This window comes from Sinocyclocheilus rhinocerous, unplaced genomic scaffold, assembly GCF_001515625.1.
Source record: "Sinocyclocheilus rhinocerous isolate Xijiao unplaced genomic scaffold, SAMN03320098_v1.1 scaffold2184, whole genome shotgun sequence".
NCBI classification, from domain to species: Eukaryota; Metazoa; Chordata; class Actinopteri; order Cypriniformes; family Cyprinidae; genus Sinocyclocheilus; species Sinocyclocheilus rhinocerous.
The window spans coordinates 48136-65336 of NW_015635537.1; the positions used below are offsets into that span (position 1 = coordinate 48136).

At 36.6% G+C, this 17201-nt stretch overlaps 2 protein-coding genes across 4 annotated transcripts in view; both read right to left on the reverse strand.

The window, feature by feature from the left end:
- LOC107747227 (interferon-inducible double-stranded RNA-dependent protein kinase activator A homolog) overlaps positions 1–1835 on the reverse strand; it is an 8314-nt gene extending 6479 nt beyond the window's left edge. Inside the window, exons 1-4 of one of the 3 annotated variants that reach the window (XM_016561675.1) lie at positions 1777–1835; positions 1333–1502; positions 1158–1239; positions 1013–1076 (exon numbers count right to left, since the gene is read on the reverse strand). In XM_016561675.1, coding sequence (XP_016417161.1) covers positions 1013–1076; positions 1158–1239; positions 1333–1502; positions 1777–1790 — 330 coding nt within the window. In that variant the 5' untranslated portion in view covers positions 1791–1835. The other 2 variants (XM_016561677.1, XM_016561676.1) reach the window with 2 other exon arrangements.
- A 4503-nt stretch (positions 1836–6338) lies between these two features.
- Positions 6339–17201, reverse strand: part of LOC107747226 (caspase-8-like) — a 16661-nt gene continuing 5798 nt past the window's right edge. Inside the window, exons 3-11 of the mRNA XM_016561674.1 lie at positions 16414–16519; positions 16164–16305; positions 15904–15968; positions 15413–15440; positions 14984–15052; positions 14836–14900; positions 10016–10127; positions 8584–9082; positions 6339–6899 (exon numbers count right to left, since the gene is read on the reverse strand). Coding sequence (XP_016417160.1) covers positions 6743–6899; positions 8584–9082; positions 10016–10127; positions 14836–14900; positions 14984–15052; positions 15413–15440; positions 15904–15968; positions 16164–16305; positions 16414–16519 — 1243 coding nt within the window. The 3' untranslated portion in view covers positions 6339–6742. The remainder of the gene's footprint in view (positions 6900–8583; positions 9083–10015; positions 10128–14835; positions 14901–14983; positions 15053–15412; positions 15441–15903; positions 15969–16163; positions 16306–16413; positions 16520–17201) is intronic.

Genomic DNA, 17201 nt, shown 5'->3' on the forward strand with positions numbered 1-17201 from the left:
GGCTGCACTTATTTGAACAAAAAAACAAATAGTAAAAGCAGAAATATAACAATTATAAATAACTATATTCTATTTTAATATATTTTTAAATGTAATTTAAAATGCATCTGTGATCAAAGCTGAATTTTCAGCATAATTACTCCAGTCTTCAGTGTCACATGATCCTTCAGAAATAATTATAATATAATTTGCTGCTCAAGAAACATTTATTATTATTGCTACTTCTTTTGTGTGCAACAAGTGTATGCACTACTTCAGTCCGAACACCACTGGACACAAGCTTTGGGCTCTGCTCTCACTGAGAATATTTACTTATTTTAGCATATTTTATTTTAGATGAACTAGAAACAATGTTACATTTATAAAGTTTTATTTTGAAATGTAAGTCAATAACAATTGGCTGGAGCCAGAGCCAATGGTGAAAGTCTTTGCGTGAGGAGACCCCGCCCCATTTTGGAGGTTCTGCCCACTTTTGGAGTTCACGCCCCATTTTGGAGATCTCCGGTCTGCAGTTATACCTACTTGCCATTATCGGCCAAAACCGATATCATTCCGATAATATCGTGCATCTCTACTTTAGATATACAAAGATGGTGCACTTATATTAATTATGAATGGGACACAGTGCAACAGGCAATATGGCAGAATAGTCCCGCCTCCTGAATAAAAGAGCCAATCACTAATTAGCAAAGTCATTGCGTCACTGCAGCTGCCAATAAAAGCGCAGAGTACTATCGAAACAGTCAAGATGCATCCGAAATCATGTACTGAACATACAACATAGAATAGTGCATAAGTACACACCATATGAATTCGGACATACTACTCTTGGCATACTATTTTTCACATACTATATAGTAGGGAAGTACTTGATTTCAGACGCAGCATCAGTGTTTTGAGACACGCACTTAGGACTGCACATGCGCATTGGCTGGTCAAGCCTGATAAATAAGCTTTTTAACACTATTTGTGCATAAGAGACAAAATATATGGGTCAGTTGTTGTCAGATACCTGCAGTACTCCTACAGTATTGGATGTGTCACCGGCTTCAGGAGAAAGACCATCTCTCTGATCACTGTGAAGGATTCAGAAAACACAGATAACTATAGTAAATGATCTATAATAATTCATATCACATCTACAGTGTGGATTTTACTTTAGCTGGGTGTCTCGTTTCAATAGTTTCAAAGCGGCTTCTGCAGCTTCATGTTTAGCAGTCTTTTTAGTGGATCCTCGACCTTTAAGAACAAAATATCGTCTATTAGAATACTAGTGTGCACTATAAATTATTTATACTCTTACTAGGTGTTATGCAAATGTAAATATCAGACCATTGCATGTGATGTCTCCTATAGTGACACTGAACATGAAGGAAGGCTGGTGTATGTCTCCATCAGCCTGTATGAGCTCGTACACAGGCGCACTGCCCATTTTAATGCCATATTCATGCAGGATCTGGACGGGTGTTTTATCCTGACAGCGATGATTAGCCATGGTGACTCTGAGACGAAAACAATATGTTAAAACCTGGTCAGAATAATGATGGAACATAATACAAACATGCTAGATAAGAGCAAACTACAGACACTACAGAAATACAAATACAGCCCAAAACATATAAGAGACGCTCCATTATAACAAACAATACATCCTTCCTGTCCATAAGTGTATTTAATAAACAATGTGCCATCCACCTCAGTCGGAACCGCTGCAGAGGTTACATTAAACAGACACGTACGTGTTTAAATACAACAATTATTAAACTAGCTTCTTACTGAGAATCGGCCATTATTGCTGGAGTATGCCGCTTCTGCGTGGATCGGCAAGAGCACTGGCCAATAGTATTCCAGTATTCTGACTATAAGCCCCGCCTTCCAAGCAGCACTGCGCCAGAGCCCCTCCTACAGGGGAAACCCTCTGTAATGGGTAACGTTGCGGAATCCCGAAGAGGAGATTATAATGTGTTTTTCTTGACTGAAAGTCAATAAAGAAGACACTTCAGCACGCTGAATAGACTGCTTTTGTGTGGGAACAACTCGCCACAGTATATAGGCTGACTGTCCGTTGATCTTTAACAGGTTTTGGCACGACATGTTCATTTTAGCGTGTATAAGTAGAAGTCAGGGATGATATTGCGAATCGTGTGGTTCGTTTTACGGCACAGCCCATTCACTTCTCTGGTATCTTGACCGTTTTGAACTCAGATATGTATATCTGTGGTTTTGACAGCCAGTCATGTAGTTACCCGGTTTGGCGCCGAGTGTGCGATCTCCTCTTTCAATAAGACGATCTCTGGCTCCACCATTCGTACGCTTTTGGAATTGGTTGTACCTTTTTTTAACAGTCTATGCTTGCAACTTGCTACCATAGACTGTTAAAGTATGGCAAGCCGTTTTGACTTTTATTCATCCTCGGGATATGAATTCTTGATATCAACAATTCAATTTTCACTAGTTAAAATGTTAATTCTTGATATCAGGAATTAGATTTCAACTAGTAAAAACTATAATTATTGATATCTGTAATTGTATTTTCACTAGTTAAATGTCACCATAGGCTGCCATTCAAAATCAATTGTTGATATCAAGAATTAATTTCTTACTAGTTGAAATTCCAATTTCACATATCAGAAATACAATTCTTACTAGTAAAAACCTTTATTTTTTATATCAGTAATCACATGGTTACTAGTACAGACATCTATTCTTGATATCAACTATTTAATTGTCACTATTGACAATGTTCATTTCTGATATCTGAAAATGTATTTCTGATATCAACAATTGGGAGGGTAATTTCTGATATCTAAAATGACTTTTGTTACTAGTAACAATCACATTCATGATATCAGAAATGAACATTGTCACTAGTGACAATTAAATTGTTGATATCAAGAATTAACATATTTACTAGTGAAAATGTAATTGTTGATATCAAAAATTATATTTCTACTAGTAAGAAATACAAAGCTGATATGTGCATTTAGAATTGTAACTAGTAAGAAATGCATTTTTGATATCTGTAATAGTTTTGTCGCCCTTTTAACATTTAAACATGAATTGTTGATATCTTTAGGTAGGCGTGGCAGACTCTTAACTTTTATAAAGAATATCTCTTTGGATTTGAGACTTTAGTCTTTGCAACTTTACAGATCTTCTTTATGCACCAAGAGCTTGTAACACTCCAAAGAGAAAGCAAAAATTGAAATCGCAACATATGACCCCTTTAAAAAAAAGGGTACAACCAATCGGATTCTGATTTAAGCTTTATTTTGCCACAATAAAAGGAAGATTCACATTGCACTAGTAAGCTAACATAATACAGACAGTCACACTTAAACATTAAATTAAACAAAATATCTCAAATGGTCTTTGGTCAGTTGTCTTTGAGTGGTCGTTGGCGAAAGTCTTTGAGGAAGACCGCGAGGGTTTAGGGTGCCATTTGGGACAGGGCCTTTGTAGTAAATTGTAAAAAAAAAAACGTAGTTAGTAACGTAATCCATTACATTACACATTTTAGGTAGGCTAATATAATCAGACTACTTTCTGATTACTTTTGACCTAACTCGTTTATCAAATTTAAGTAGGACAATCTTGTACCATATTGATATAAAAATACAAAGAGTAAGAAAATACATTCTATTTGTTCTAATTAACAACATGAAGTGCATTAAACATAACATTACATTATCAAGGTTTCACAAACATAAGTTCGTAAATGAACTGCAGGTTTGTGTGTTTAATGAAAATGTAATTAAATCATAAAAATGTAAAACTGAAATAAACCATTTTAAAATAACAACAATCAAAATAAAAGAGTTACTAAAAAAGATGAAATATTTTATGTTACCTACATGTAATGTGATCATTAACCAACATCAGAGAACCGTGAGCATGCAAATGTGATACTTAATTATTACAATATTTATTTTAAAATCTCAGGGTGCTTCAAGTAAATATATTTGGTGAAAGAATTTCAGTGACAAAAAGTTTGGGAATCCATGCATTACATGGAGAGAGAAAAAAGGTAAATGTGTCCATTTTAATGTGTTTGAAAGACAAAACCCTTCCAAAGATGCGTTTATCAGTATGATGCAATGTTGAAACACTTCTTAAACCTGATTTAAAATTTTTTTTTTTTTAATCCAGAGGTCAAATGCTGTGTAGCCACCTGACTAGTGACTGGTCTTTGTGTGAATGTCGACAAAACTGGAAGACTTTCTGAGTGTATGTAAATGGTAGGCTATTTTAGAAAGGAAAATGTAAAAGATGAAAATGAGGAATTAGGAAGAATCAATTAATTAAATATCTCATGAATTTTAAGTAGGCCTAGGTCACCATACAATTTTTATTTTATTTATTTAGAGTGAAGAGGGCAATAAACAGCAGCAGCAGGCTGTTGTAGCAGGCTAATAAACTGCTAGTTGCAACAGTACCCTCTTGTGTGGAAACTACACAGAGCAACAAACAAAAGAGCTTTTTCATCAAATATTAGAGCATCGTGCCTCTTGGACAGATCCACACAAGTACAATCATAGTCTTTTCCCCAGCAGAAACATAAACAGCATTGTTTTGGGGCGAATTTGATAATTTAATGTTCTATTTACACTTCATGATTGTGCAGGACTGTCCTGTATTAAACAATAAGACTGTATCATCTATCTGTGACCTGTAACAAAACACGTTACTGAAAACTTGTAAACAGGTCCTTATGAAAGAAAGTCAACAAAAACAAGACGTTTATTGTACAATAGTAGCTGGCAGATCTATTGAATACATCCCCATGTGTGCGATATGTGCTCATGTCCTGCCTGAGGACAGCATCAAAAATCCATTCACGTGCATAGATTGTATTGTGCTCATTTGAGGCTTGTGCACACTGTGTTTTATTGTCACTACGATTTTAAAACAACTACTTGTTGATTACATAAAATATCTAAAATATTCCATTTGTTTTCGTAGGGAAGAGGAAATTACCGTATGTAAACAGCATACAGTACCGGTATTTCATCACATTTATAATCATCACATCACAGGTCATGTAAACATTGCTGATGAACATCTGTGTGTCTGTGCATGCTGATGTGTTTGAGAGGTATCATGGACTGCAGTAGGACATTATGGAAGGGGCGGGCGAGTTTTGGGTGGAGGGAAAGCCACTCTCTTGGTGAGGGTGAACTCTGGCTGTGGCATCTGCTTCTTTAAACCGCTTTTGTCCGTCTTTTTGCTCACATCGCTATTCACTTTCGTCAGAATGGAGAGTAGATCGACACCCCTACATGCACATAAGACAGAGACACACGATCAGAAATCCAACCAACGTCTAGAATCAAATCAGGACACACTTACAGTTGCAGACAGTTTTAATGAAAATGTAATTAAATCATAAAAATGTAAAACTGAAATAAACCATTTTAAAATAACAACAATCAAAATAAAAGAGTTACTAAAAAAGATGAAATATTTTATGTTACCTACATGTAATGTGATCATTAACCAACATCAGAGAACCGTGAGCATGCAAATGTGATACTTAATTATTACAATATTTATTTTAAAATCTCAGGGTGCTTCAAGTAAATATATTTGGTGAAAGAATTTCAGTGACAAAAAGTTTGGGAATCCATGCATTACATGGAGAGAGAAAAAAGGTAAATGTGTCCATTTTAATGTGTTTGAAAGACAAAACCCTTCCAAAGATGCGTTTATCAGTATGATGCAATGTTGAAACACTTCTTAAACCTGATTTAAAATTTTTTTTTTTTTAATCCAGAGGTCAAATGCTGTGTAGCCACCTGACTAGTGACTGGTCTTTGTGTGAATGTCGACAAAACTGGAAGACTTTCTGAGTGTATGTAAATGGTAGGCTATTTTAGAAAGGAAAATGTAAAAGATGAAAATGAGGAATTAGGAAGAATCAATTAATTAAATATCTCATGAATTTTAAGTAGGCCTAGGTCACCATACAATTTTTATTTTATTTATTTAGAGTGAAGAGGGCAATAAACAGCAGCAGCAGGCTGTTGTAGCAGGCTAATAAACTGCTAGTTGCAACAGTACCCTCTTGTGTGGAAACTACACAGAGCAACAAACAAAAGAGCTTTTTCATCAAATATTAGAGCATCGTGCCTCTTGGACAGATCCACACAAGTACAATCATAGTCTTTTCCCCAGCAGAAACATAAACAGCATTGTTTTGGGGCGAATTTGATAATTTAATGTTCTATTTACACTTCATGATTGTGCAGGACTGTCCTGTATTAAACAATAAGACTGTATCATCTATCTGTGACCTGTAACAAAACACGTTACTGAAAACTTGTAAACAGGTCCTTATGAAAGAAAGTCAACAAAAACAAGACGTTTATTGTACAATAGTAGCTGGCAGATCTATTGAATACATCCCCATGTGTGCGATATGTGCTCATGTCCTGCCTGAGGACAGCATCAAAAATCCATTCACGTGCATAGATTGTATTGTGCTCATTTGAGGCTTGTGCACACTGTGTTTTATTGTCACTACGATTTTAAAACAACTACTTGTTGATTACATAAAATATCTAAAATATTCCATTTGTTTTCGTAGGGAAGAGGAAATTACCGTATGTAAACAGCATACAGTACCGGTATTTCATCACATTTATAATCATCACATCACAGGTCATGTAAACATTGCTGATGAACATCTGTGTGTCTGTGCATGCTGATGTGTTTGAGAGGTATCATGGACTGCAGTAGGACATTATGGAAGGGGCGGGCGAGTTTTGGGTGGAGGGAAAGCCACTCTCTTGGTGAGGGTGAACTCTGGCTGTGGCATCTGCTTCTTTAAACCGCTTTTGTCCGTCTTTTTGCTCACATCGCTATTCACTTTCGTCAGAATGGAGAGTAGATCGACACCCCTACATGCACATAAGACAGAGACACACGATCAGAAATCCAACCAACGTCTAGAATCAAATCAGGACACACTTACAGTTGCAGACAGTGGAGAAACCTTATCCACCCAGTCCCTCTTTTGTGTGATTCATTAAAAGAACCAGCTCATAAGAGTCATTCATTCTAAAATATATGGCAGAAATTATAAGAGTAGAATGCTAGTGAGCCAAATTCAGCCAATGAGTCAAGAAAGAAATAAAAAATGTGTTCATAAATGTGGCTGATAATACTTTTAGTTAATCTATCCAACTGGAAGGTCTAGTTGAGTGCACTGCAGTACTCCACACAGTGTGCTCTGCACTTTTTGGCAAATTTAGTAGAGTATTTCATCATCCATGCATAGAGAAACATGCAAATACAGTAGGAAGAGATTTATTTTGCAGAGAGCGCCAACATTTGTGCTACACTGAAGTCATGGACTGTCCGCTTCAGTGATGGGGAACAGTCTTTGCTTGCTTTCTGTATATAATTTATTCCCAGTTTATTTTTTTAAATGCTACTAAAATAACCAATATGAAGTCTTGAGTTTTTAATGTGTAAAAAACAAGAAAATAGTTCATAAACAGTTCTCTGTTGAGTAAGACGGCGCACCTTCCCCAAACACAGTACAGTGTACCGATTATTCAGCTGAAAAAACACCTTCTGAAAAAACTTTTACAGGGCTGGATTATGATGCAGCGGTGCCCTGGGCACGGACCGAACTCTAGAAAACAGCTGTAAGTGGATCTAGGCCTTTAGATCCACTTTAGACTGTAAGGAGCCGTTCACACAGAATGCGTTTGTCCATTCCAATGTGCTACTTTCACATTGTTTTCTATGTAAACATGCCCTAGCGATATATATATGCCTATTACATGCGCGTCTCGCATCTTTTGCAGCATCTTACACATTAGCGCCATGTTTTTAAGATGCCGCGTCAAGTTAAAAGAATTTCAACTTTTACAAACAGCGCCACTCATCAATGTCAGGTCCAAAACAGTGGACCAATCTGAAGACCCTGAAGAATCTGTAGACAGTTCACTTTCAAATTTTTTTTCATGTCTGTGAGGCAAGTTCCGGATTGGTTTTAAAACATTTTTTTTTGATGTGCTCAAGCTCAAAGAGACCGAGACGGCAGAAAGTGCAGCCTGTTTGCTTTCATTATTTTACAAAAGCACAACGTTTTGTTGTTATTGTGAGTGCACACAAATTAAAGTAGACCTTTTAAGATTCAAAAGATGTATTACTCTTATCTTTATGACCAAAAAGGACTGTTCAGCATCCACGCTCCGCAGAAACACTTCAACAGCGCACGTTTTTCTAGGTTAATGTTAGAGCGAGCGGCCATTTAATGATGCTACTACTAACATGTTTCAGATGATAAGCCACATTTGAGGTCGATGAACAAAACGAAACACATTTGCATGTCCTGACTGATGTACTGTAATTACCACACAGACCAGCTGTTAATAATCTGTCCATCACACACTACGTAACTTTGCCACTTCCTGTTGATTTTTTTTCCTGCAAGTACGCGTCTAATAAAATTTTGATCGACTAAGCCTCTTCTCGTCTACTAACGGTTAGTCGACTATAAGGGGCAGCCCTAGTAAAAACGCAACAGCCCCTCAAAGTCCCTCAAACAACCTGATAGAAAGACTTGCTCACCTTGGCACCAGCAGTTTCAAGTTGTGGCAGAGGGACTGTATAAACCAGGTTCCATTGTCTTTTTCCCTGTATGAGACGTAGTGTGGTACAGTGGACATGGCTAACAGGTAGTCTGCCATCTCAGGTATGGAGTCTCTGGGTACAGCTGCATCGCTGACTGGCATGACTTCATCATCTGGGAAAATTTGAGGAAATGCTGCTGGCTGATCGTCGGTACCCCTGCAGGCCTGGATGAAGAACAGTTTGGGTTTTTTGAAGAGAGAGGGACACTGACTTGGACTCAGGGTCTCTATCAGCTCCCTATAGGTGACAATCTGTCCATCAACCCCGACAATGCCTTTTATTTGTCCGTGGCTCAGCACACAGCACACCACGCAATCCGTTGACGTGTGGTCACGATCGGCCAGGTCCCTCAGCACCTGCAGAATCTGATGGCGATCACAGTTCTGTTCGGTCAGGACCTCAAAGCCCAACCACTGGAACACAACCTCCAGACTTTCTGTGTGAACAAAAATGGACACAGGTATTATGTAACAGCAACGGCTTTGTGCACGTGACCAAAAGCATGACTCTTACTGGTTGGGCAGATTTCTCTACAGTGCAAAAGAGTGCATTGGTGCATTTTTTCTCCTCACTGAGGTGGTTTTGGATGTGTTTTTTCCATTCATTTTCCCAATTAGGGATTTACAAAAAGTCTTTGTTGAAGAGTTACAAGCCATGAACTAAACCAACAAGCTCCAGGGTAATTCACAATATTTAATTTAAGGATGTATATGTGTATATATATATATATATATATATACTGTACATATATTAGTGCTGTCAAATGATTAATCACGATTAATCGCATCCAAAATAAGTTTTTGTTTACATAATATATGTGTGTGTACTGTGTATATTTATTATATATATATATAGATACACACACATGCATGTATATATTTAAGAAAAATGTGTTATGTTTATATATACTGTATGTGTGTGAAATATAAATGTCACTGTCTTTTGATGGTGGATGTGGTGAATAAGCTGCCAGTGATCAAAAGACTGAATATGAAGTCACTGAAAACGAGAATATGGTTGAGATCGTGAATATGAGGCAGATGCTGGATGTACTGTGGAAGTGCGCTCTGACGATGACAGCGATGGTAAAATCATCTGCTCAAATTGAACCCTTATAAGTTTCAAAAGGTAACGAAATATGCTTTATTTTATTCTTCTGTAATTGTTCTTAAAATATCAAGAGTTTTTTGCTATTGCAGCAGTTAAGAGATCCGTCCGTGCTGGATATATAGGTCCGGGTCTCTAAAGACATGAATATGTAATAATAATTGGCGAAACATTCATGCATTTAAGGGTTAAGATGGTTATCGGCCTACTGGCATGTGTATGTGCTTGGTGACTGGTTTGTACAAGCGTGTTTTTCACTAACTTTTGTCAATGTCTGTTCCGTCTCTGTTCCGTAGTCCACAGTCTTTGAAGTCACAGTTGTTGATGATCAGACAGACTCCTCTCTTGTCCCCCTTCATCTCATACTGCTGGATCTACCACACAAAAGACACAAGTGTCTAAGCAGTGGTGCTAGCAAGCACAGAGTCCACTATATATAGTGTACATACAAAAATATAGTTAGCTACACAGTGTTGCGAATCAGCTCATAAGGGAAATATGAATAATTAATCATAACTAGTTATAATTAATTATAAATATTTAGATCCGCTGTAGATATTTACTTGACCTCTCAGGGTCAACTGTCTAACAAAATATATATTGTGTGTTTGATTGGTCCAGACGCTACAACAGACATGACCAAATACAGCAAAATTAACTACTAAACAATTCACAAGACCCTCAATAGGGTTTCCAGTCTCTGTGTGCACGTATAAACTGGTATTTGTCAATCCATTCAGCACCAGTTGTGGTTCTTCATTTCCTCTCTGATGACGGTATCCTGTAGCAGGAACTCCTTTCTCTGCAGCAGCAGTAGCCCATGTCTTCTGTGATTGCTTTCCCTCTCCACACTGTTCTTCTATTCTCTCGTTGCAGTGGCTCAGTCTTCTTCGTTCCAATCAAGCATTACTAAGCACATACACCAAAGTGGCAAAACATTATGACCACCACCTGTCTAATATGCTGTTGGTCCTCTTTATGCTGCCAAAACAGCACTGACCCACCGAGTCATGGACTAAATGTGTTCTGTGGTATTTTGCACAAAGACATTAGCAGAAGATCCTTCATGTCCTTAAGTTGTGAGGTTGAGCCACCATAGATTGGAGTGGTTGGTCCAGCACATCTCACAGATTAACATCTGAAGATCAGGACATCTTGACATCTTCATTATGTTCCTCAAATCATTCCTAAGCAGTGTACAGTGAAGATCCTGCTTCAGGGAATACCATTACCAGGAAGGGTGTACCTGGTCTGCAATGAAGTTTAGGTAGGTGGCATGTGTCAGATTGATGTCCACTTGAATAGGGCTTCCCAGCAGATCACAGTCCCTCGACCAGCTTGTCATCGTCCCGCAGTGTATCCTGGTGCCATTACATGCCCAAGTAAACTCATCAGACCAGATGACCTTCTTCCACTACGTTGCTCGTGTGCTCATTCTAGGGGCTTTCGGCTGTGGACAGGGGTCAATTATTGGCACTCTGACCAGTCTGCACCTACACAGGCCCATATGCATCAAGGTGCTATGCAATGTGTGTCCTGAACATTGAACCTTTAGCCATCATTAAAACTGTCACCACATAGACCTACTATTGGTTTGGTCCAGACGGAATAGCCACCAATTTGTGGTTTGTCCCTCCTTGGACTGGTGTTGGTAGAGTCTCAACCCTTGCTGTTTCAGAGAGGCTCTGACACACTTGTCTGGCCATAACAATTTGGCACTTGTCAAAGTCACTCAGATCTCTATTCCTGGCCATTTCTCCTGCACCAACTGGTTGTTCATTTACCATATACTGTAAATTACCCAGACCTTCACATGTGACCTTGTTAGATGATTAACGATATTCATTTCACCTATGAGTAATCATAAGGTTTTGCCTCATAATGCATTCTCTTTGTACATACATATGATAAGCTTCCTATTGAATACATTTTGCTTCCTATTTTATATATGGTCATGACATCTTAATACATTACCTACTATCTAACCCTAACTTAACATGGAAACTGCCTATATATTTTTCACAGCTATAGACTTTACAGTATGGTTAAGTTCATTAACATCAGCTAATGGATTGGGTACCCTGAAGAGTTCACAACAACACGTTAATTTATAAATATAATATTGTGCATTCTTAATTCCATTTGTTCATAATACAAGTAATGTTAATATATAAAACGCGAAATGTTTAAAATGTTCATATTAACATAATCAAGATTAATAATTGCAGCTCTGTTCACTGTTATATTAACTAATGCATTAACTAGCGAATACTACCTCATTGTAAAGTGTTTTATTGTACCAAGTTTTTTTAATGCGGCACACATGGAGCATATATATTTATACAAAAATCATTCAAAGGAATTGTCACAAACACAGTTATTATTAAGGTAAACAAAAACAAGAATTAATTCTGTTGCTCATTAGTTAAAATCCAACAAATAATTCTGGCGTTTTTCCATGGGCACCCTAATTGTTGAATAGGAATGACAAAATGTTTTAAGTTATTATTTATGTAGACCTGAATAAAAAATAAAAAAAAAAAATAATAATTTAAACGTGTCTGCATTTCTAGCCGATTGTAATTTAAAACTTAGCATACATAATATTTTTCTTAGAAGCTGTCAGTAAGTTTGGCATGATTTTTTCCCGCTTTTGTAACTGAAGATCTGGAGCAATATAATTATTCATTCTATTTTTGCTAATTATTAAGTGAAAATGTTATGTTTAAGTCATTATTTGTTCATGTAGAGATGAATGTAAAAAATGAAAAGGTGTACGTGTTTCTAACCAAATCAAAGGTGAACACGCTGAGCATGCATAATATTTTTATTAGGCTGCCTGTTGGGGTTGGTTAAAGGGGTCATGAACTGAGAAAACAAAATTCCCTTGATGTTTTGATATATATGAGTTCATTGTGCTATAAAAACATCCTCAAAGCTTTGTTGTTAGTCTAAAAACAGCTTATATTGAAGCCAGTCTGTCAAAACGACAGCTTGTGGAATGTGCCACTCTATGATGTAATAGTGTGGATAAGCACCGCCTCCGCAGAAGAAGATCAACGCCTGCTTCTACATCGCTGCCTGTTTAGCCCCGCCCACTTATTCTCACACATAGTAGGTAAATGACAAGAGCGGCAAATTTAAACCTTATTTGATTAACTTTATTTTCAATGACGTTCCAGAACGCGTCAGTAAGAACTTGGTCCATTGTTCATTTCATTTTACCGCGGATTCATTTACAAACAAGGCACAATTAATCGGAGGATTTTCAGAAAGATTGAAACTAAAAGACGATGATGTGCCGGCTAGATTGGATCCGACAGTAATGTCGCAACACACAAGTGGGAGTAAGTGTGAATTTTTATTACGTGATCACTATTGCTTTGTCTGTTATTATAGATTGTTTGATATGTACTATTTAAGCATCCATCTGTGAAGGCTCTATGCTGTCAAACATACACAACTATTAGCCAATCACAGCAGTGGGCGTTTACTTCTGTGTCTACAATCCGCCACCTCTGAAAAACAGGACAGAATACAGCCTATTACTCCTAAATTATGAGTTTTTTTATGTAAAAATCTTGATAAAAATATAAGTGGACTTCAGAGAACAGTACAAAATAAAAAAAACAAAGGCAGTTCATGACCCCTTTAAGGGGGGAGAGGGTGGGGGGTTGCTCGGTGTGCTGATCACCCTTTAAAGGATGTAAGGAAATATGAAAGTGCTCACCATTTACTTACAATACAGAAGGATCTTTGTGCATTGACAACGTCAGAAAGAAATTATGGCTTTTTAATAACCAAGCTTGAGTCATTCTTATCACCATTTGTGGGTCTGTGTTATTAAAGGCAGGCGATTGTGACCAAGCTCTTGATCATCATGCATGAAGTTCTCATTGCAGCATTATGAGAAGGTTATCCAAACCTGTTTATGCAAAATATTTGTTATTTAAACGTTCTGTTCATACATTATATTTATTACTGTAATATTTATTTGTAGTTTTATTATATTACAATACATGATTATATTGTCAAATATACTTTGTATTAAATTATAACAATATTGTTGTAATTTATTTATTACACATACAATTTGTGCTTAATATGCAAAATGCTAAAATCACTGCTCAGAGAAACCATATTCGATTTATACATAATCTGTAAGAGTACAGAGAGTACCTGTAAATTATCCAGGTTATTTACAAATCATGAAAACTCAATGGTACGTTTTGCAGCAATACCACAGACCACAGAAATACATTGTTTTTGAATGAAGATCTTTGGAATAAGCAGCTAGAAGCTGTTAATACTTGTGTTAACACTTGTGGTTGGCTACTGACTACATTTATACATTTACAAATATATACACATTTAAAAGTTCATATAATATAGCACATACTGCAGAGATATCAAAATAACTATTACTGCATATCTGAAACTTGAAATGTTGGCCACATTTTTAATGCAGTACACTTCTTCTAAATATTCTGAAAAGAAAACCATTATAAAGAGAGAACTTAATGTGGCTTAATGTAATAAAGACAGTGGCACCGAAAGGCCAAAATATGTTTGCACCTTATTCAGAACAAGCACTATATAAACAACACTGTAAAAAATGACTGAATTTAACGGTAAAAGACTGTAAATATGCTACAGTAAAAACCTGTTAAATGGTTAACGGTAAATTTCCCTACTATATACGGTGAAAAACGGTATTGGAGTCACTTTTCTCCCTCACAGGAAATGTTGAACATAAACACTTACCGCAATTTCCAGAATCAACTCAATAACGTTGAGGTAGGAAGTGAAAATCATGAAAACAATCCTCAAGTGAACACCGAAATTGTACAACATTTGAACTTATTCTGAAAGTTTGCTCTAGCACTGATAACAGCAGGCAGAAATTTTAAAGGTACATTATTGGTTCAGTAGAAGTAATTCACATCTGTTGTCCAAGTAACCAGATTTTTGCAAGAGACGAGTCAAAAAATTTATGATAATCAACATTATGCCACAAATGCTGTTGATTAAGCTAAACATGTATTGAACACAGCATACAGATCTAATGTATAAAAGGCTTACCTCTGGATTTTCAGTCACAGACATGTTTAAGCTCTCATTTTCAATCACTGAGTGCTGGCTCTGATCTAAGACAGAGATAAGAGCTTTTTTAGTTTAGGTTGAAAACAGACATCAAGCATGATGTTGTATTGGAGATTTACTGAAGTACCTCCACTAAGAAATGCAGCAGCACCTTCAGTCAGACTTAGTCTGTCCACCTGCTCCTCCATTGTGTCAACTGTCAAAAAGAGCAACGGCAAACAAACACATTTTTTAAGACGTCATTTGTTTGTATATTACAATATGCATGCTTTCTCTTTCCTTTGTGAATAATGTTAAAGGAGTAATTTCCAGATTGTTTCACTAGCCAATATGCCAGTGGTTCGAGTCTTTATACTGACACCTGTATCTGTTTATACAGATAAAGTGAATCACACACACATCTTTTTTTTTTCATTCCAGCTGTACAGCATGACATAAGCTACAGTACAGTATAATATGAACTTATATTACAACTTATTAACAATACAACTGGTCATTGTTTTACATGGAGATTCTTATCAAATTACTTCCTGCAAAGCATGTGAAATAAACTCACCCGATGTACGTGATGTCAGCAATGAGGGCTGTATGAAAGAGAGAAAGATTATCACAGGGTTTCCACAAACATATTAGCCAGCACAACTGTTTTTAACATTGATAATTATAAGAAATGTTTCTTGAGCAGCAAATCAGCATATTAGAACGATTTCTGAAGGATCATGTGACTCTGAAGACTGGAGTAATGATGCTGAAAATTCAGCTTTGATCACAGAAATAAATGACATTTTACAAGATATTCCAAGAGAATAACAGTTATTTTAAATCGTAATAATATTTCACAATATTACTGTTTTACTGTACTTTTGATCAAATAAATGTGTAGATAAATAGTTCAATAAAAATCTGAAAATCTCCAGCTCTTAAAACTCATTCATGCATTAACATGGAAATGAGCATTGTGTTCCACAGAAGAAATATGACATGGTGAAGAGTAAAGCATCCACAAAAATATGTATATTAATGCAAATTAGGCAAATGAAGTTATACCGGAGCAGGTGAGTACAACGCAGGAGTAATATCCCCGATCTCCTGAGCAATAACCATTCCACCTGCTGCAGTAAGACAGAAAACAAAATGCAAATATCTGTAGAAATACGAATTAATGTTTATTTCTATGGTTTAACACTTCACACTGTAGCGTATGCATAAAATCCATTTACCTCCTCGCAGTTTTGATTTATAGCTTATTTTAAATATACCAGAGGCAAATTAACATCACATCAGGAAATAATAAAACAGCCACTCACTCTCACAACTCTCCATTTTGTATTGAATGATTCTTTTTTCTAAACTGGGATTGATATCTCCTATAATTTTCTGCAGAACGTCTAAATTATTTCCATCCAAAAGGTCCTCCTTCTCCATCTCCAAAAACAACTGCAACAGCGTCTAAAAGACATGATTGTTTATATGTAAGTTAGTTTAGTCAATCATCACACTCTGGTCACATGCAGAGATGTGGTGTCAGAGCACCGAGGCCGTGTCCGTGTCTCTCACCGTGTCCTTCTCCAGTTTTTTGCGCGGTAGTGTTTTTAACAGGAGGAATTTGATGTTTTTCAGGTCCTGCTCACAGATGGACTCTGACAGCTCATACAACAACTGTCTGAAATACATAAAAACAAATACTGATGATTATTACAAAGCAACTATAAAGACTTTTTGAGCTTCCTTGTAAAATACAGCCGCCCCCAAAATACAAATGCTACTGCATTAAAAACAAAAACGGAGTGTCTATTTACACTAAGTGCAAATATCCCACCCTGTGTTGGCAGAGGCTATTTACCCTAACTCCGCCCACCAACATGTGATTGGGGTTGTCAACACTACAAAAGATGATTGTCGAACATCAGCTCCATTGGCGTAGATGGTAAATCATGTACTGCAGTCTTTTTGACACGACCCGAGTTCGAATCTGCCTTTTGCCGAACTTTTTTTCCTCCCTTTTCAAATCTCATATCACATCGAAAAGGCATTTATTTTCAATAAAAATGACGGAAAAAATCAAAAAGTTAAAAATAAAGTATCAGGTAGGGTTAGGGTAGGTGTAGGGAGGGTTTTATTGTCCCAATAAGGTGGCATCCATTTAATAATTTGAATTAAAATGATAATTTACACTCAATATGTTATTATTGCGTACTGTTTTATAATGTACTACAATACTGAGGTGCAGATAATTGCCACTATTTGCAATAAGTAGTATAAATAGCAGAAAATCCTGCTATTTTAACAGTCTAAATAGAATCTATAGCTATTTGCACTTAGTGTAAATAGCATATTGCTAAAAA